This window comes from Ixodes scapularis, unplaced genomic scaffold, assembly GCF_016920785.2.
Source record: "Ixodes scapularis isolate PalLabHiFi unplaced genomic scaffold, ASM1692078v2 PGA_scaffold5__190_contigs__length_132052651, whole genome shotgun sequence".
Taxonomy (NCBI): domain Eukaryota; kingdom Metazoa; phylum Arthropoda; class Arachnida; order Ixodida; family Ixodidae; genus Ixodes; species Ixodes scapularis.
The window spans coordinates 47966985-47987256 of record NW_024609880.1 but is presented as its reverse complement, the minus strand read 5'-3'; the positions used below and the strand labels follow the sequence as shown (position 1 = coordinate 47987256).

The 20272-nt window shown below is 48.6% G+C and overlaps 1 protein-coding gene across 1 annotated transcript in view; it reads right to left on the bottom strand.

Annotated features, from left to right (window-relative positions):
* Positions 1-20272, bottom strand: part of LOC8033840 (E3 ubiquitin-protein ligase HECW2) — an 81197-nt gene that overhangs the window by 21381 nt on the left and 39544 nt on the right. The window contains 10 exon segments of the mRNA XM_029993004.4: positions 1366-1468; positions 1547-1629; positions 2578-2917; positions 3589-3733; positions 4392-4561; positions 10594-10783; positions 12891-13109; positions 15817-16258; positions 16933-17684; positions 18185-18285. Of these exon segments, the coding sequence (XP_029848864.2) occupies positions 1366-1468; positions 1547-1629; positions 2578-2917; positions 3589-3733; positions 4392-4561; positions 10594-10783; positions 12891-13109; positions 15817-16258; positions 16933-17684; positions 18185-18285 (2545 nt within the window).

Sequence of the window (20272 nt, the reverse complement as noted above, 5' to 3'; positions counted from 1 at the left end):
AACCGTTTGCGATTGCTTACGAGAGATAAACAATGGTAGGGGTGTGCAAATATTACATTTTTTAAATATAATTTGAATATGAATAGTTAGCGTCGAGTATCGAATGAAATGGTATTTATTGGAAACAGCATTTTTATTTTAACATGTTAGAACACCAGATCTGTGTTGACAAGAATAAAAAGGTATGAATAGCGTGTCATAAATGCAAAAGGCCCACTAGCAGACAAAAACATTGCGAGTTGTCATGCAGACAGAAAACGATCGTTGCACATGGTTAGCTAGGAGGCGTTCTTTTGGGCAGAAATGTTTCCAGCTACATGAAACACTTTCACTTGGCGCTGATGCGGCAGATATTGCCAAATATTAGAAGCCGAGCTTTGCGAGATTAGTATATCTAAAGAAACCCATAGTTCGCCACAATCATCTACGTCCGCCATAACACAGTTGGGTGTAGTAGCACTAATTCGAATGCACAACTGCCTATAGAGACCCATCGGTTGGATCGCAGGTTAAAGAGCCAGGAAGACACTCTAACTAGAGCCGCAGATTACCGGCACCGCATCACTGATTGGACATTCTGGGTGCAAAGCCGCCACACTGCTACGTCACTTTCTATGAGCCCCGCTCACCCAAACCGAAAGCAAAACTAGAGCTTGCGAATGCGCTTTCAAATATTCGGTTAGTTTCAAATATAAAAAAATACACACAAAAAAACACAGTTTTCAAATCAAATATGCAAACCGAAAACAAAACTAGTGCTTGAAAAATGAATGTGCTCTCAAATATTCAGTTAGTTTCAAATATTCGAAAAAAAACCCACCAAACGTAGTTCCTAAATCGAATATGCAAACCGAAAGCAAAACTAGTGCTTGCAAATGAATGTGCTCTCAAATATTCAGATAGTTTTAAATAGCAGTTAGTGTTAAATAGTCAAAAGAAAAACCCACCAAAAACATAGTTTTCAAATCTCATATGAATATTAAATTTACAATACTCTATTCATATTCAAAATTTTGAATATTCGCTTCCCTACACACTTGTATACTGGTGCCACCTATCGAGCAGCTGTGGAAAAATTCTGATGTGCGTACAACAGACAGAAAGTTTTGCAGTATTAGCGAGATCAAATCCACGCACCATCTATGAGAAATGTCAGATTATAACAGTGTCAGAATTATTTCCTGCACACGGTGGAAGAATGTCCCCAAATGTGTAGACCAGCCCTCAGGGTGGAGGATGAACTTTGGCTTTCTTTTGCCCTCCCAACACATAAGAGGTATGGTTCTGGTAAATTCACTACGACTAGTATGGACGCGACTGAAAAGAAACGAGCGTCGAATGGCCGCCAAAGCAGAGGGGCGTTACCTTTCCCGTGCGGTCTAGCTTTGTCTCCCAGCCACGAGGCAGTTCTCTTCCCCTGTCGGCAAATTTGTTCAGCAGGCTGACAAGGTCCCGGTTATGTTGGTACCTGTTGGCAAAGCAGAGTTGGAGGACCGTCCTAGCCCGGGAAATTCAACGAAGAAAGTAGCCACGCTTGGGAGCTTACCTCTCGAAATTGGCGGAATCTCGCCGGATCTTGGCGATCATGTGTTTCAAGGAAGAGCTTCTATTGTAAGCAGCCAAGGCATCCTGTGACCCAGCGAGGAAACAGAAGGCAAAGCAGCGTGTTAAAGAATAATCGTCACTCACTAACATATATATTTTTACCATCACAGCATGCCGACACCCGAGGCAAGAGTTTGCATATTTGCCCTTTAGTTTGGAAGCTGACCAAGGGTTAATTTGAGCCATCTGTCACAAGCCCCTCCCCCCCCCCCCCCCCCCCCCTCCCTCCCTCCCTCCCTCCCCCCCCCTCCCCCTCCCCTCCCCTCCCCTCCCCTCCCCTCCCCTCCCCTCCTCCTCCTCCTCCTCCTCCTCCTCCTCCTCCTCCTCCTCCTCCTCCAATTGTCCTCAAAATCTCTTTACACTCACTGCATGTGATTGATAGTGCATGTACACAAGGACTTAAAATGCTTTGCGGAAACTTCGGAGTTAACATATTCAACAGCAATAAGAAAACGTTCCAGTCGCAGAAACATATTGGCTACGCATGCCACAACAACTAGCATACAGCGTGTGCCTACTTTTCATCAGATTAGTAATTTTCAAAAACTTATAAAGTTAGTACACATAAAATGTTTTTGTTTCGCTCGTTTCCTTACTCTCCCATAACTCCTTCGAATCTCTTCCATAACGTCAAGTCACATGATATGGTAATATGATACGGTCATGCAGTCACCCACGCACTTCCTGCCCTTGGCATAGCAAACTGATTATTGCTTCACAAGTCTCCCCCTTGGCACAGTGGTAGAGCTTCAGACTCTGATTCTTTCTTGTGATCCTGTTTTCGATTCTCATTGGGGGATGTTCGGAATTTCGTTCTTTCACCTCAATTTACCACCATTTCTACTCAATCATGTGTTCTTTTACCTATCTTTTCCCCTGAAATTCATGTCACACAATTCATGGCAGTTTTCCGTCATTCCAGACCTTAAAGACATTCTGCCTTAAAAAGTAATTGGGAGTCCGAGTACTCACGTCGTTCATGTGCAGCACGTTGAAGAAGTCGGAGCGCGTAACAAAGCGAACTGCGGGCGACCGCAACAGCGCCCTTAGGCTGTCGGCACTCGGTGTCACTGGAGCCGGGGCCGGAGCCGGGGGTGCAGAGGGCGCCACCGAGGAACAGCTCCCAGGGACAACCTCCTCGATTGCTGGGGGCGGAGGAGGCGGAGGGGAGGCCGCGGCCATGCCCACGGCACACGTCGCCACCGGAGATGAAGCCGCCGCTGCTGCCGCCGCAGCCGCCGCGGCAGCCGAAGCTCGTTCCGCAGCCGCGGCCGTCATGCGTGGCGTCATTGTGCGTCGAATGCTCTGATACCTGCGAGGAAAGGCATTTTTCCCTCCGGTGCTGAGGGCAGATCGGTGACCGTGTGCATTAACGCACCGCAGCTCAAAGCACGCGGATAGAAAGCTCGCACTACAGAACCCAGAGACCCTGGTTTCGATTCCCACCCCTGCCCGTCTTGACCTGGATGAGCATCCTACCAGAGTGAAGTCGTATGTCAATACAGCGTGCTGCATGTTAAAGACCCCAGGCTAGCGTCAAACTGCCCTAGCTAAATTTGTCATCCGCAGCGGAGACAACAGATGTCCACTGGGCCAGACTAACTTCCAAACATAAATACAATTACTTTTACTCCGGAATCAGCTAGCCAATGCTTCGAGAAGCGATTAATATGCCAACTGATCGGCAGCAACGTCTGTTCACTTGCTATTCACCGGGTGGGAACCGACGGCGGCGTCTACTTGCATCAACGCCGTTTTGTTAAAGATATAGAGAAGCTCTCTAATAAAGTGCAGTAGAACCTCGTTGATACATTCTTGGTTAATACGTTTTCCTTCCTGACTCTCGCGTCCAAAAACCCTCATCCGATGCGGCTGACACAACATGCTGGCCGGCCTAGTCGCAGCCGGTTTTATAGCCGATTTTATAGACAAATTGAAACACAGCCACCAATTTACGCCGCAACTCAAACCCGAGTCGCCCACCTGCGGTCAAACTGTTGCCGCTGGAGTTCGTTGCAGGCGACGACACTGACGGGCTGCGAGAGAGAGGGCCGGTTCCACGTGGTGGTGCGGTTCAGGTGGTCAATGTAGAAGACGCGTCCGTGACTGTCGATGCGGGCCTCCCAATCTGCAAATTCAGGAAGAGACCCCGCTCTTTGAAACAGTCTCATCCCGGGGCTGGAAGTAAACCAGAGCTTTCCAGAGCACATTTCGGAGCGGCAAATGCTAGCGTTTCGGGATACCAAAGCCGACATTCGGAGCAGGCCGCTCAACGTAATCGTTGCGCGCAATTATCGCATATTGCGAAAAGACCGATCCTAAACAAGCTTCACGGAACGAGACGCTTGTAATAAAAAAAACGAGCGACAGTCGGTTTTTCCCGCGCATCTCTTAGAACTGAAAGAATGCCTTCGAAATGGCCAACGTGGTGTGAAGCGCTTGTTTCGGGAACTAACCTCAACGAGAAACTTTGGTGCACCTAAAGGCTCGTTCACACGGTTGCACTTGACTGCATTAAGACCGCTTGCGTCGAGCTGCTGCTACGGCGACCCTTATGACGAGCCAATGGAGAGGCACCGCGCTGCACGTCGCAATGCAGTTGATGAAACTGAGTGAACGGGCCTTAAGTCCCCGCTCGAACCAAATGTAAAAAAAGTGCTATTTTTGCGTTCGCACTGTGTAAAGAATGTCCACCCATTACTACCAGACACAGATCATTAAAGTTTTTCGTACACGTCGTTGTCTCTAACTGCTAGCCTAAAGGAGCCACGGAGAAGCCGACGTACGGGGGGGTAACGGTTCTTCGAGCTCGACGCGCTGGTAGCGGATGGTACGCTCCGGTATGGAAGGCAGCCGGGTGGTGTTGCTGTGCTGCTGCGGCTGCACGTTCATCAGGGTGGCAACCGACGACGCAGCGGGGGATGGCTCCACAGTGGAAGTTCTGTTGCTTGACACACTGTGCACGAGGAGAGGAAAGCACGTCGTCGCCATGTTGCGAGATTACGTTTCACTCCTGTACGGGTCGTGACCTAAAAAACAAGCATTTTCACATAACTTAAAAACTTTAAGAAACTGAAATAAAAAAAAAAATATTGTTTAAAGGGCTTAAATGGGATACATCATTTTTCTGTAAATCTTTCCAGAAAGAACAAATTTTTTTTTTAGCAATGTTTACGCCATTGGACATATTTTAGGTGCAGGTAGCCCTGCTCTAGGCCCTGCCCGGCGCTTACAAGACTAAGCACCTTTTCTCGGCCCTCACTGGTTTGAGAGATGATTGACCTGTAAAATGTTTGTTGTAAAATTGTTTCTCCATGCCATAATAGTATTTTAATCAACAATAGGTATTCTTATGTTTAAGGAACAAGTGATCTAGATAGAGTCACTGTTGTTTTTAGAGATACCCCGATAGTGCCGTTTCGCTTTGGATTCAAATGATAATAAACATGGCTTCTGGCGTTCGCGGCGTGCGGCTGCTCGTATTTTTACGAGTGTGAGTTGTTCTATGTTCACCAAGGTGTTTAGAGGAAGATCTCCTCAATTGACCTATTTTACAGCAAACAACTGATGCAAGTATGTGCCCTCTGAAGTGCCGTGCGGATGCTTGTGTTCGTAGTGGGACTGGCCCAAGTCTAGCGTCCCACGTGAACAATGTTATTTGATCTGGCTAGATATGTTCCTTTGCACGTGTTGACGCTGAATAAAGATGTTTGTTCCCGTAAAAGCAGCCCCACTGGTCTGTGAATAGTGGAACCGTTGTTATTGCAACCATGGTTCAATGCCGACAAGATACCTACACAGGTAAGTATTAGCGAGCCATTTAGCTGGAGGCAATCGGGTGTTCGGCTTGCATCAAGCTTGTTTATGTTCGCATCATTTTGCTTCGAAAAGGCAGGGCAGTCGAATCCAGATATATAGAATTCAAAGGGGATCGTAAAATAGTTTGACATATCGGTAATTTGATATACAAAATTATGTTAACTTAAGCTCCACTTGAAATTTCCGCGCATCTCTGCTTATACCGAAGGCCGCGACAAACGGGACCTTGCCAAATAGAGCCTCTAGGAGCCGCTAAATACAGTAGAGCTTAGTTGGTGAAGATCACAAACACCACTGCGCTTACGCGACGCCACACAGCGCCGGCAACAAAACACAAAAATAATTTAGTCCTTGCGGTAGCTTTTTATAGCGCATCGACAGACGCCAACAAACGTTTCTATTGGACCGTGGCTCGCGCAAGAAGGTATGCTAGAACGCCGCTTTCATGGACAAGTCTTGGGAGCATTGTAAAAGTTTCCAGACGGGGGACGGAATAGCAGATGGACGGAGACAAAGACGGGTGCCAACATGCAGCTTTCGTGTCTATGTCTTGGGGGCATTGCAGACAACAATAGATGGTGGTACAATAGCAGACAATGTCGGAGGCTGCCGCGCTTCTTCTCGCACGACAAGCAGGCAACGTCTGATGTCGGACTAGATGTCCCCGATGTTTCGAAAGAGACACACTGGGCTTGTTTGTGTGTTCAGCAGAGCAGCCAAGCCAATCCAGTATTAATGGGCAGGGCCACTGATCTGTGGGTGGGGCTTAGAGCATGCCGCAATGTCCCAGCTAAATTGCGTCTAACAACGTAAACATTTCGGAAACTTTTTTTATTTTGCAGAAAAATAACAAAAAACAAAAAGTGTTTTGTCTATGCCCTTTTGATCTCCACCTATTCTACAAACAATTCTTTCACCGTGGGCTCGAAATAATTCCTGAAATGTTACAAGAAACCTTTCCTCGTAAACGGCGCTCATGTCTGATCTCGCAAAACACCGAAAAACCTCATATGCAGATCAGACGCGTTGCAGGGCTACCAATAGATGGTGCCAATAGGACCGACAACGAACGGTTACTCGTACGCAGATGCAAACCGGCGTTGCAAGTACAAAGATTGTTTCCGTTGAGCCGTTCGAATTGGCACGGGTAACGCTTCCTAGATGACAAGGCCGTAGTGCTGGATTTTTGCTGTCTCCCACCAGGGACCAGAGTAGGACATGCGATGGAAACGAGCACCGTAACGGCATTATGCCGGGATTCGTGCCCTCGTCAACCGAACAGGAGTCCCGGCCAAACACCTACGCGGCCCTCATGTCCCAACCTGCACCCGATGCTGCAATCCTGTATGTGACATGTATAATACAGCACTCTCGTCATCTATACTCGTTTTCACCTCAAGAAAAAATCAAGTTTTGTGCATTGTTCATACGCCGCACGAAGACGAAGTACCTACCGAATACTACCGAATACGTATTTACTCGCATAATGAACGGCCCTTTTATCCTGAAAAATCGAAATAACTTCTTATCTCTTTGCAGGCAGCGCCCGACCCCTAACCAAACTAAGCTGTGCAAAAACAAAACAAAAAAAAACCTCTTCGTTTTCTTTTTTCCTTAGTTCCTAGTTTTTTGTCTTTTTTTTTTTTAGCCACTTTTGCAAGCTGTTTTGTTTGCTTAGGCGTCGCTTTGGTGAGGGCTCACCGCTAATCTTTCTCATCTCCTTGCGCGCAGCGCGCGATGCACGACTCCCCTTAACCAAACTGCGCTGTGCAAAAACAAAACTAAAAAACAAAACAAAAAACAAGCTCCTCTTTTTTTTTTTCTGAATTCCGTAAGTTTTTTTTTTTTCTTTTTTCTTTTTGCCGTTTTTTGCAAGCTGTTTCGTTCGCTTAGAGAGCTTCTCCGCTCCTTTCTTACCTCCTTGCGCGCGGCCTCGCGACCCCTCGTAACCAAACTGCGCTGTGCAAAAGAAAAAACAAAGAAAAAAAAAGCTCTTTTTTTTTTTTTTCTGTTTCCCGCCTTTTGCAAGCTGTGTCGTTCGCTTAGAGCGCTTCTCCGCTTCTCCTTCTTAAAGGCCAACGACCAGACTAGAGATTCTGCAAGGCAGAATACCCTCCTCACCATGGGGAGGAGGAAACCGGCAAACGGTGGGCAGTGTAGAAGGGGGAGAGGAGGAAGCGAGGGAATAGTGGAAAGCGCGAACTGGTCGCCGGTCTTTAAGGCCCGTTCACACTCTTGCGACCTCTTAAACCTGGGTTCCTTATAACTTCTTAAACCAGAGAACACACTGGCGCCATCTATTGGGAAGCAGTGTAAACTCAATGGTATAAACGAGCCTTTCTATGGGTATTACGCACATTTGACCTCGGAATCCCGCAAAACCTTCGCTCTTGTGAAATGCAGTTCCAGGGTCACCGCATAGATGGCGCCACAATGCCAGTGTGTTCCCTCATTCTACAAACATTTAAGAAGTTTTAAGAGATCTCGTCTCTCTCAGTCGTACTCGGGAGCAAGAGTGTGAACGGGCCTTTAAGCGCCATACGCACATTCGCGTTTGAGTACGTTGCGGAGTCCTTGCGGCCAGGCGCGGTCGCTTGCGGACCGACGCGTGCCTTCCCGCAACGCTCGGTAGTGCGACGCAAGCAAGTAGAGACTCGTTCAACTTTCCAAAGCGTTGTGGTGCGTTCGGGCGCGTTCGACCAATCAGAAGCCAAAAGAGGAGAAGGGGCAGTGTTGCCAGGTCTACCGATTTATCAGCAGATCTGATTTCGTTCCGGGTCTCCTGATTCACTGAAAAAAAAGAAAATCTACTGACTTTTTTTTTGTAAACATATTAAAATTTATTATGGCCCCATCAGTTCCTAGGGTCGCCCGGCCATCAAAGGAAACTCATATTCTCCCAGAATTAAAAACGAAGCACTGGCTAGATGGCCCAGAAGCCCGTCCTATATTCGAGTGACTTAGCCGTATATTCATCTATTTATTCACCCAAAGCAGGTTCAACGGTTCAACGTTACGTTGGACGGTTCGACGGCGACACCCGGACCAGAGCCATATGTGGTGAGAGTTTGGCCAGTCTATGATCTCGCCGCTGTAACGCCCCCCTCCCAAGTGAGCCAATCAGCCTGCGGCGCAGAGCGAGAGGCGTGAGCGCATGCGCGTGAACTCTCGGCTGTTCCCAGCCATATGCTCCCAGCCGAGCGAAGAGGTCCGCGATTTTCATTAATTCGCACAGCGGAATGCATGGGACCGACATCCAAATCTTGGTTCTTTACTTTTATTTGGCAGGCTCTGGCAAGAAAATGATATATGTTAATCCTCGGTGGCTTAAGAAGCTAACGAACTAAGTTCCTCCACGTTTGAACGCAAACTTTCAGTCAGGAGAAAAAGAAATAAGCCCGTAGCAGACGACGCGTAGCCTCAACAGTACTCCGCGCCGACAGCGTTGCTTCAAAAACCTTCCGCAGCCCAGTAAGGAAAGATGGCAGCTTGCAGAGGACTTCCATTGGACATGTAAGCGCGCACTTGCCGGAACGTCTTGTTTTGTTTTCATTTCGAAAATAGCGACTGGTGGATGTCGCACTGTCGCCGTCATCTGTTGATTCCAAAAGTGGCTCAGTCTCGATTTCAAAGAATAATCCTCGAAATCGCCACACAAATCAATTACTCTGTACTATTTCTTCGAAGTGTGGTTTAATGGAAATAGGAAAACATGGCAAAACACAGATTTCGTAGAATCTACTGATTTTTGAGCAAATCTACTGACCTTTTGGGGATGAATCTGCTGACTTTTTTTTCTTTTTCCCGTCTGGCAACACTGAGAGGGGGTGACATGTTCGCTCCGGCCGACTCGGCGAGACGTATCCGGTTCGCCGGTCGCAGTGCTTGCTTTTTCGTTTTGGGGAGCGGTGGACACTGTATTTTTCAAGGCTGCGATGGTTCAAGCTTTACAAAACGTCGGGGAAGCCGGCAAGATTGTCCCAAGATCGAACGCTTCGACGCTGTCGCCGTGCGCCGCCATGTTGCCTTGGATTTCGCTTACTATTGGTGAGCCACTAGCGACGATAGCGCATTCTTATTGGCTCTTGACTGCGGTTGACTCCGTGTCAACGCAACTGTGCGTACAAGTTTGGCGCAAGCGGTTTTCGCAACGCAACGCGTCCGCTTGCCGCTACGGAACGCATCGCACTCAAACGCGAATGTGCGTATGGGCCTTTACCTCCTTGCGCGCGGCGGCGCGCAAACACAAATCCAGACTGCGCTGTGCAAAAAAAAAAAAAAGCTCCTCTTCAAGTTTTTTTTTTTTTTGCTTCCATTGGATCTTTGCAAATTTTTTAACGCCTTTTGCAAGACGTTTTGTTCATCCACACTGCCGGTGCATTCGCGACCTCGCTGCACCAGGATAGAAAAGTGTGTTCAATTCGCACGCGTGGGGGGAGGGTTAAAAATTTTGACTTCCGAGTTGGGGGTGCGTTTATTACGCAAGTGAAAAAAAAAGTCGAAATTTTGAGAGCCGACTTGGGGGGTGCGTTCATTACGCGAGTGCGTTCATTGTGCGAGTAAATACGGTAGTTCTTGCAAGATTTGGTTGTCGGAGGAAGAAGCGATGCTATTGGCGTTTGAAACGTGCCTGTCTCGATAAGATAACATACATCTACTCTGAAATGCACTTTCATATATCCTAACTTTACATATAAAGAAGGAAATTTGTCAAGCTCCACAAGGGGTCTGACTTTTTTTTTACTACGGTCCTTGAGGTGATAACAAGTATAGAGGTTGGCATAGATTGTCAGATAAATTCCGTTCACCCCCAAGCGGAGAGTGAGGTGAGAGCTGTGTAGTATTTGCTAGTTGTTGTTCGGCGTGAGAGGTGGCACCACAAGTATGGACGTCTGCCCCCTTGTATATAAATTGTGCGACTACGGTAGTAAAGAGAATTTTGTGCAGTACGAGTGAGCGGTCTGCATCTGCCGTGGCCTGGGAACGTATGTCATGTCTCACATACAACACTATGTGCATGCCGGACCAATCGACCACCACCCTCTCTTCAAACGACCCCGCTCTCTGCACGAGGGTGTGGTTAAACAGAGGCGTACGGCCGGTCCAACAACCACATGATCGACTTAAGGGTGAACGCATTATGGAGGGGGCACGGGGTAGAGGGCGCACCTCGCCAGGACGAGTCCGTCGCCCACGGGGAGGAGCCTGCCGTACTCCTCGGGGCCCATGCGCATGCGGGAAAGGGCCCCCCGGGGCCCCAAGGGGCACGCCTCCTCGGGGGGACCCAGGGACAGGCTGCCGTGGTCGCTCTGGCTGTAGGGCAGCAGCAGGGGCACGCTGCCGGACGACGCCAGGCAGCCTGCAAGCATGCCGTTTCCATGAGCACGCGAGAGGAGGAAAGCGACTGCTCAACAGTCAAAATCGGCCCCTTTATTTGCAGAAAGGGCCTTCACTACCATGATATCCCGAGATTGCCCACCTACAAGCGAGAGCAAAGCGGGTGAACACGGGGAGTGGCTAACTTTTGGTGTGCAATGAAGGAACATTTATTTTAAATGCTATTTTTGTACATTGTGAGTTGCCAAACCCGTGTTCACATTGAGGGGCATTGGAGCATAAGACAGCTGTCTTTCCCAGTCAGCGATGTATGCTTATCTCCCGCCATAGCTACCTAAACCCATTTTGGCCAAGGTCACCATTAGCCAGGCCACTGTAATTACTAGAAATAAGCCATCTTTCAATGTTCCTGAAAAAAGAAAAAAAAAAGCTAATCATGCTAAGAGGTGTGCAGCATTTTGGAATTGGGGCATCTTTCGGGATATTACGGTACATGAATATCTGCACCATGCCAGACTTCCGAGGACAGCTAAGCACTTCTCATGAGTTGTGAATGCGAAAGCGTGAATGTCGTTCTTCCACTCCCTTAGTTTGCCTGCAGTGTACTGTTGTGGACGGCCAAGTTTCGCTACTGCCGAAACTGCGGCCGCCGACAATATAAATGCCTCAGGCGCCGCCATATTTCTCAACGCCGAAAGGAGCAGAAGCGGCCGTAGCCCTCCCTCCCTCTTTCACTCCCCCTCCCTCCCCTTCCCCGCAATGTCCGACACGAGAGCGGCAGAGGAGCATGCCACCCTCTCCTTTTTACCGGTGTGCGGGTTGCAGCGCCAGGAAGAGGGTTGCTCTGTGGGGTGACGTTTCTTGGAACTATGTTCTGTCGCAGCCAATGGGAGAATAGGAATTTATTACACTGTTTTTGCGGTTACAGACATTGCTGGCTCCACTCCATGGGACAGTTAATGCTTTTGCATTAAAAGGCAGCGAGGAGAACATTAAGGCTGGTGCAGTAATCCTTGCCATGGCAGCTATCAATGACCTTCACATGCCGTTTTTTCAACCCCCCCCCCTTTGAAGTGTTTACAAGCAAGTCTACGACGCTAGAAGACAAAGCATTTTCCCTTCGAGGTTATGAAAACGAATCCATCCAAAGACAAACCGCAAAACTTCGAGGCACTATCAGGTGCATCACGGTAGTGAAGATGTCCGTATAACTATGCCGCCTGGAATGCGTCCTGACTGGTGCATTTATGGCCCGATACCACCCGTGCATCAAAAGTGGTTCCAAATTGGCAACAAATTACGTCAGGAGTCGTTTTTATCAGACGCCGCGATCCTAGAAGCACGTTGTAGAAATGCGGGCAAAAAAGGTGAAGGGACGCAAGGGTTGATGCAGTCGCAGTGTCCCACTTTGCATCTGCTTCAGTGTCTCTAGACACTCTGGCTAAAGAACAAATTGCAATGGCGTCCACCGCATACACCTCCGCCATGGTGCCGTCGCCAGGATTACAGCGAGCAAAAGCATGGCACGTACGACATCATCAGAGGGAACTAGAGAAACGAGAGATAAGAAGGCGGTAGACACGCGAGTTGGGAGACGCACTCCAGGCACCATAATAGGTTTGTCGCAGCAATCTGCACCTGCTGATTTTTTTACCTTCGCTCTGCTTTCCAAGTGCCTGGAAGCATGCTTTCCATACTGGATCAAGACAAAGCATCTTCACTGCTAGGTTACAAAAAGAAAACCCCCTGACAGCAACTCCCAAGCTCTATATTCCCAATGCGGAGAGCAAATCGTCTGGTTCCTGCGCAGGAGTTGCGGTGACCTCAGAATAACGCAGAGCTCTGACTGGCTGTGATTGAAAGGATAGTGCGTAGACCTCAGTGCTAGATGCCTCGAGGTCTACCAACTATTTTTCTCAATCAACCAATAATAGCTCGACATTCCGACATCATCGCAGTCCCTGTGCAAGAAGCGGACAAACTCGAGCTCCGCATAGAGGCTTTACAGGAGTGTAGACGTTCCTTATGGCAGAGTGCTCTTACAACCGAGATGAAAGTTTCGTGCAGCCCGAAGGACTTCGCCAGATGGGCTGCACTTTGAGTCTCGCTCCCGCCCGATCCGCACGTACCGGACTGTTCCACGGGGAACACGAAGGCAGCCCTCGACGAGGGGTCCAACCTCGGGGGATCTGGCCTGGCCTCGGCTCCCAGCTGCCGCCTCCGGTGGTGCGCCTGGTGGTGGCTGTGGCGGTTGTGCTGCCGGCGTGGGCGTGGGAACGAGCACTCAGAGTCCGAGTGGCATCGCTGCGGCGTCTGACGCCGTCTGCGCTGCGACGACTGCTCTCGACCTGCTGCGGACGCGGGTGTGAGGAGACGGAAAGGACGTCACCGTATTGTCCGACGTCAACTTAATTCATTTTCGTGGATTCGATAAGTCTACAAATTTCGAAAAGTGTAGGTTTGTGGAATTTTCGGTGGATACAAGATTCTGCAATTGGGAGGAATACGATGTGTATTCGTTACCATAGAATAAGCCATTTGCAATTATATTTTTCAAAGTGTGAAGTTTGCAAAATTAGGTTTTCGCAGAGATTACAGAGGCACTAAAGTGCTTCTTGAGATCCTCCTTTTATGGTCATAACTCAATCTACGAGCTCTAAGCATCCTAAAAGACCCGCAGTAACATTTATGCGCGACTGATTTGCATATTAAAAAGTGATCCAAGATCCCGACACATACTGTTGGCGCAGAATGACAATGGTGCTACCGGACCTTGCTGAATATGGCCGATAGACGGACGGCACTTGTCTGCCACTCGCAAGCGATGGGTTCCCGCGTGGACGTGGACCTGACCAGTCCCGCACGTCCCCACGGGAACCCATTGATCGCGAGTGGCTGACAAGCGCCGTACATTGGTCGACCATATTCAACAAGTTTCAGTAGTGCCACCTGTCGGTCTGCGCTAACGGTAAGTGTCGGTATCTCAGATCACTCTTTTAATGACACAGCACTGGACTAGTAGTCGTAGTGCTTTTTGATAACCGCAACAAAAATTTAAAAACGTTTTCTAGAGGTTTCTAAAGAAAGCATACCGAGGCCTTCCATAGGGTTTTAAGGACGTGCGGAGACTTTCAAAATCCGAGAAATCACAAAATCCCTTAATTTATGAGCAAACGGACGTTTCAAGGATATTTTACCGCACGTTGGGGAGTACTCCTCTATAAAGGTGTTCAGTTTCAAATTACATGGAAGTAATTATGAAACAAAGGAAATATTTAAAAATGATGTGGTCATGCAAAAACAAAAAAGAATAAGAATGACAAGCCTACTGTATTTTCCGGACTGTAGTCCGCACCCGGTGTATAGTCCGCAGGGGGAAATTTGGGGTCAAAAATAAAAGATTTTGCGTAGATAGCCCGCACCCGGTGCATAGCCCGCACCCAGTGCATGGTCCGCACCTGGTGCTTAGTCGACACGAAAATCATCTCATAGACGGCACACGTTTACAAATGTCTGCTTTTTAGATCACAATAAAGCCTATAATGTGCATAAATCATCATTAACATACACTTTCGTGCACAAAATTCGTCACGTCTCGTCATAATAAACGCTCTTGAAAAACATAATTCCTGTATAGTCCGCACACGTAGATAGTCCGCACAGCCAGAAATTTCAACTTTTAAACATGTACAGTCCGCGGACTATAGCCCGGAAAATACGGTAATCTGCTCTACTTTTTAGCTTTCCGAGCTCGAAGCATCATACTGTCGGACTCGGATATATTGAATTCAAAGGGGATCCTAAAATAGTTCGATATATCAATAATTTGATATACAAAAATATGTTAACTTAAGCTCCAGTTGAAATTTCCGCACGTTTCTGCTAATACCGAAAGCCGCCACAGATGGAACTTACCAGGTAGACAACCCTAGAGCTAGACGACAAAAAGGGGTGTCTTTCCATCCCTTTTTGTTCTTTAGCTCCACGGTTACTATGTCTATCCTTAACCAGCTCGCCTGCCTATTTGCTTTAACTTAAAAATCAAATAGAGCCTCTAAGAGCCGCTAAATACAGCAGAGCTTAGTTGGTGAAGATCACAAACACCGCTGCATTTATGCAAAGGTGTTTGCAATCATTTACGCATGGCCACGACCTCCACACAGCGACGCCGCCAACAAAACGCAAAAATAATTTAAAAAAAATGAAAAGAGAAAAAAAAAAATGAGTTGCATAAAAAAAAAAAAAAAGAACTCCATCCATAGAATAAAGTTAAGCAAGTAACAAAAAAGCAACCTCACTAAATTCAGGCAACAAAAAAAGAAAAAAAAAGGAAAAAAAAAGGGCAATGCAAAAACGGAAAAAGAAAAACGTAAACAAAGGCATTCAAAGCGTAATTGCTCAACCGTTGTTGTCAACCCTCTAAACTTGACAAAAACCTTTTTGTCTGCTTATTTTATTTTGGGGTTCAGGAGTTGCGCAGCGACAGGCTCGACTGTATTATGAGTTACGGTAGAACTTCTCTCTTGGCGACTTCTATGAAATAGTATAACTTCTCTATTGGCGACTTCTATTAAATCAACGGCACCTAGCGATTCAAACAGAAAGTCGTAGGTTTGTTCAAAACCACATTTGAGATAATCACATTTTCGCAGCACCTGGTGGTCTAAAGGCAAAGCCGCAAAAGTAGGTCCAAAAACACGCGACGAAAATCGCCAATAGTAACAACCGATAAAGTGAAGATATGGACGCATTGAAGCAAACTTTAAGTATGCTCGCAATATCGCTTCCAACAACCGAAGTGACGATGTAGTCGAGACTTCCCTCGAAAAGGTCAGCTTTACTGTAGGAAGGTCCGACAATACTATTCTTCTTTCTGTAACATGTCTACATTTAAGAATGTGTGGTACGACTGGCCCGCTCAAAAGGCATCCCCTGGGAGAGAAGGGGACACAGCGGAGGAGCCCCAACACGCCACCCAGACTCCAGGGTTTTCGAGAGCCCGTTGGAAAGCTCGAGGAAAAGGCAGACGTGCGTTGAGACGAGGGGTGCACTCACACTCGAAGTTCCTCGCCTCCGCGTTGTCCTCTTCCTCCTCCTCGCTCGCGCTCAGCGTCTGGGACGACGAAGCGTCCACGGATGAGTCCCCCAGGGACGACTGCTGCGGCGAGGCCCCCCGGCTGCCCCCTGGCGCGGGAGAGGGGCTGTTGTCCTCGTCTCCGGCCGAAGGGGACGCGACGCCCCCGGCGTCGAACTCCAGGTTGGCCGGCTCGCTGTTGGCGCGGTCAAAGTCGCACGCCGACCGTTCGTCCTCGGCCCGTCCCACCTCCTCGTCCGAGTCCAGGGCGTCCAGGACCCCGCTCAGGTTCTCCAGGGAGGAGGGTGCCCCCTCCTGGAGCGACGAGTCCTGCTCCGGAGTCGCCAGGGGCGCCGCCCTTGCGCTCCCGCTGCCGACGGTGCCCGCTTCGCCCGACGTTGTCTGGAGCACGGCGGGTCTCGCCTGAACGTGGGGGGAGTAACGGAGATTCCTGACCTATAACTATAACCCAGAACAAGAAACCACCAAGAACCACCGTCATGTCAAAAACAGCAGTACCCCCTAAAAACTGCAGTTTTCACAGAATAAATTGGTATACGAGTAGCTCCTTTGTAAGTCACGCCTATATATTTGTGTGGTCAATGCAGCGAAACTGCATTGATAAACTTGCACATGTGTATTGTAAACACGACACATGCACAAGCGGGAGCCAGTTTCAATATCCTCGCCATGGAATAAAACGACAAAAGTAAGCCCCGTGGCAAATTTGTGTAGTCAAACTGCATACTTACACACCAAAAAAATCACATATACGCCACGTCGTTGTATAATAAAATGCACGACGGAAACTTTGGGAAAAGAGCAGCTATGAGTTGTAGACCGAAAAATATTGCGCATCACTGCCTCTAGAGTTGAAATCATTGGTCAAAAGACTTCCATAAAAGAAATGGGGTATGATGGTGCTATCTAGTGAATTACTAACAACCTTCAGGGTGTCCACAATGGATCTTAGCGCAGTAAGACGAGCCAGAAAAATCGGCACACGCACGAGGAAAGCCCATTTCACAGCATTAGGAGATGAAGGGGACACCCCATGCACACATAACACAAACCCCTTCGGACGTCTGGATCCTCACCGTCCTCCGGGGCAGCGTTGGGGGCGGGCTCGCCTCTTCCTCGCCGGTCGTCGCTGTCGGGGACGCTGCACTTGAAGATGCCAAGCTTGCCGAGCTCCCGTCCGAGTCGACGGCCTCACCCCCCGTGCCCGGTCCCGGTGAGCCCGCCTCCCGGTGTCTCGCGTGCTTCCACGACGAAGAAGTCACCTCCTCCGTCGTCGACCTCGCCACATCCAACGCGCGCGACCTCTCCAACGGCCGGTGACGATGATGATGGTGATGCCGCCGGGGGTTACCCTTCTGCTTTGGAGGCAGCGGCGGCGGCAAGTCCGCGCCGGTCCCGGGGACGGCCTCCCGCTGCAGCATGTACTCAAGGTTCACGAAGGACGACGACGATGCATTCGTGGGAGGTCGCGGCGTCTGCGAGAGGCGCCGCGAGGCCGCCTGGGGGGCCGCCCCCGGTGAGTGGAGGCCGTGCTCGCTGTTGGAGCGGACGCTGCGACTCCGTGCGGCGTCCCGCCGTGGGGCCGGCTCCGGATCTCCTGCCGAGGAGGTGGAGGAGGACGAGGAAGAGGAGGAGGAGGTCGGAGGGGCGTGGTGGCCGCTCCCGTTGGGGAGGGAGGTCGTTCGTGCGGTGAGCGGCGGCTGGTGCAGGGTGGAAGGCGGAGGGGGAGGCACTTCGGAGGACGGGGGGCTGGAAGGGCAGGGGTCCGGCGGGACGTCCGACACGTAGATCGGATTGTGGACTTGGCGGATGTGGGTCCACGGGTCCACTGCAAAAGAGGACGAATGTGGTTTTTCCTGCCGTCGGACCGGTCCGACAAATGGATCGGCGTAAAGCTTGAGGGCGTACCGTAGACACCATTCTGGAACAATATTTTGATGGGCGAACTACGTCGAGCGACGCAAAATACCGCGAGATCAAAAGATTGCAGCAGCTGCGAGGTTGTGCGATTCTTTTGAAATGTGACAGCATTATCGCGCTATTTGCGCACAAAGTGCCCAGATTTTTTCTTCTACAAACTTAAGAGTACCTCCTTTGCATGAGGTTTAAATTTTTAAGTTTGTTACTATAGTATGTTTTCACTACCGGCACTACCACCAACTGTCTTTCATTCTGAGAAGAAGCGCATCACTACGCGCACCTGCACAAAAAAAACCACCACCACCATTCTTGGTGTCAACCAAGCTACCTTTTACATCGTTTGAGCCATATCAAAGAAGCGAAGTTAAACGACGAAGCAAAAGCTAAACGAGGCACAGGAGTACCCACCTGGCCCATGTTCCAGTACAAAAGTGAAGAAGAGTTGGCCCGTCATGTGCTCGGGTGGTGTCTTGTTGGACAGAGTGTAGCTGAGCTCCATCGGTACGCCCCTGCAAAGGAAGAGAGTTCAATCAGCCTTTCCTCAGCCGCTGAAGGTAGGACCATATTGGGTGAATCACAATGCAGGGTTTTATCAAGTAACAACATCAGTCGCCTCCCTCAGAACCTCGGTTCAATACCAATAAGCCCATGTGGACAATGAGATACTGGTGCCTTCAAAAGAAGGTGCCTACCATCTAGAACCCATTATTATTTCACCAACCTTATTTCCTTAAAAAGGTTATGACGCCAAAAATTAAACGGAAAGATTATTCTTGAAATGAAATGCTCAAAGGCTACTTAGTATATACACCAAGTTACACAATTTTTAAAGCTCTGGTAATTGCAATATTCAATTTACAAATTTTTATAATTTTCATCTGGCAACCAGGCAACACTGCCGAAGTAAGTCTCAATATGGTGTCCATAAACCATGTGATCATGAACGCTCTCATTCTAGGCGCCCCCACGATTGCTTAAGCTCTCCTCGCCGTGGTACAATCACAACCGCTCACGCAACACGGTAACCCGAACGCTATTCTCGCTCTCGCCCCCGGCCCATTGACCTTCAACCTTGCATGCGCCTGCGAGGGATATTCCTGGACGACGGTGACCACGGTGAGTTTGTCTGTAACTTGCCGTTGCTGGAGCTGGTTGCCAGCAAGTCGCAGTCAAAATGAACAGCTTCCCACATCTCTTGATAGCAATCACTCTCACCACTGCTGCGATCAATTCTGAAGACATAATCATTACGAACAGCATGCTCGAAACATGGTAAGTAAACGAGGAAGCTGAAGCTCGAGACGCCACGAGAGCCAAGTTTGTGAGTACGTGCAAGAGGACACCGCGCGGGAGAATGGCTATGTAGCCGGCCTCCAGCTCCGCCCAGATCCGCCTTTCCGAGGGACTTCCATATAAATCGATTTATCCACGAAACTATCACACCATTTTCAAAACAAACTTAGCAGGATTATAGGAACATACAATGGGTACTAGCGGTATAGCTATCTCATATTTTAGTTTTGGCGTGTCATAACCCCTTTAAAGGGGCACTGAAGTCAATTTTGGAGGTCTTTCTTTATCTTATATTGCTTAAAATGGGTCAGTTCTCACATTTACCAAGTCCTATATTATAAGACCGCCTATTTATCTCAGGGCAAGAGAAAAACATGCGGATTCTTTTTTCTCGCGGACTACACTGTGTGGACCAATGAAAACCCACCCTACAATACGCGCAGATGCCGAATGATTTTATTATAACTTGTTTCAAGGAGTCTGATAGGTACACATTCACATAAGAATCCTCTTTTTCACCGCGCGCGAAGCCATCACTTGCAACTCACCGACAAGCGCCCTTCGTCGACCACTTCACTCGGAAAAACTCTCTTCCCAAAAAGGGTGTTTCGCGATCTTTGAACACGCTTTTAACGAGGAAATAAGCTACGCACAATTGTGATTTCGGGCTTGTTGGGGTGCTTAGAGACTAGATTAAGTTGTCACCACAAAAGGACGATCTCAGAATCGACTTCAGTGCCCCTTTAATAACGAGGAGTAAAGGAATGGGTCCACAACCATTCCTAAATAATCCTTGCAAACAAATCGCTTCACAATACAAATTTTTCAATAATTTCCCCATTGGTTGCATGCAACGTCGACCTGCCACTAACAAAAATTACTCATGGCCTGCTGATTTTTCACTCACTATTTCTAGAACAGCCTGTTCGAAACTAGGATGTTGATAACTTACATTCTGTAATAACTTCCTTTCTTTTTTCTGTTTCTGCAAATTTGGCAGCCAGGAAAATTGCAAAAATATCACCAATGCACGAGATCCATGAACAGATTCAGACCAGACAGCAGAATCTTTTCTGCCAAATATTCTGAAATGCGACACCCCAGAGAATCTGCATGTGGATCAAGGGCTAGCGTTATAAAACCCGAGGATCCTGGGTTCAATCCCTAACCCTGCCCATTATGACCTGGATCAGCACCGTACCT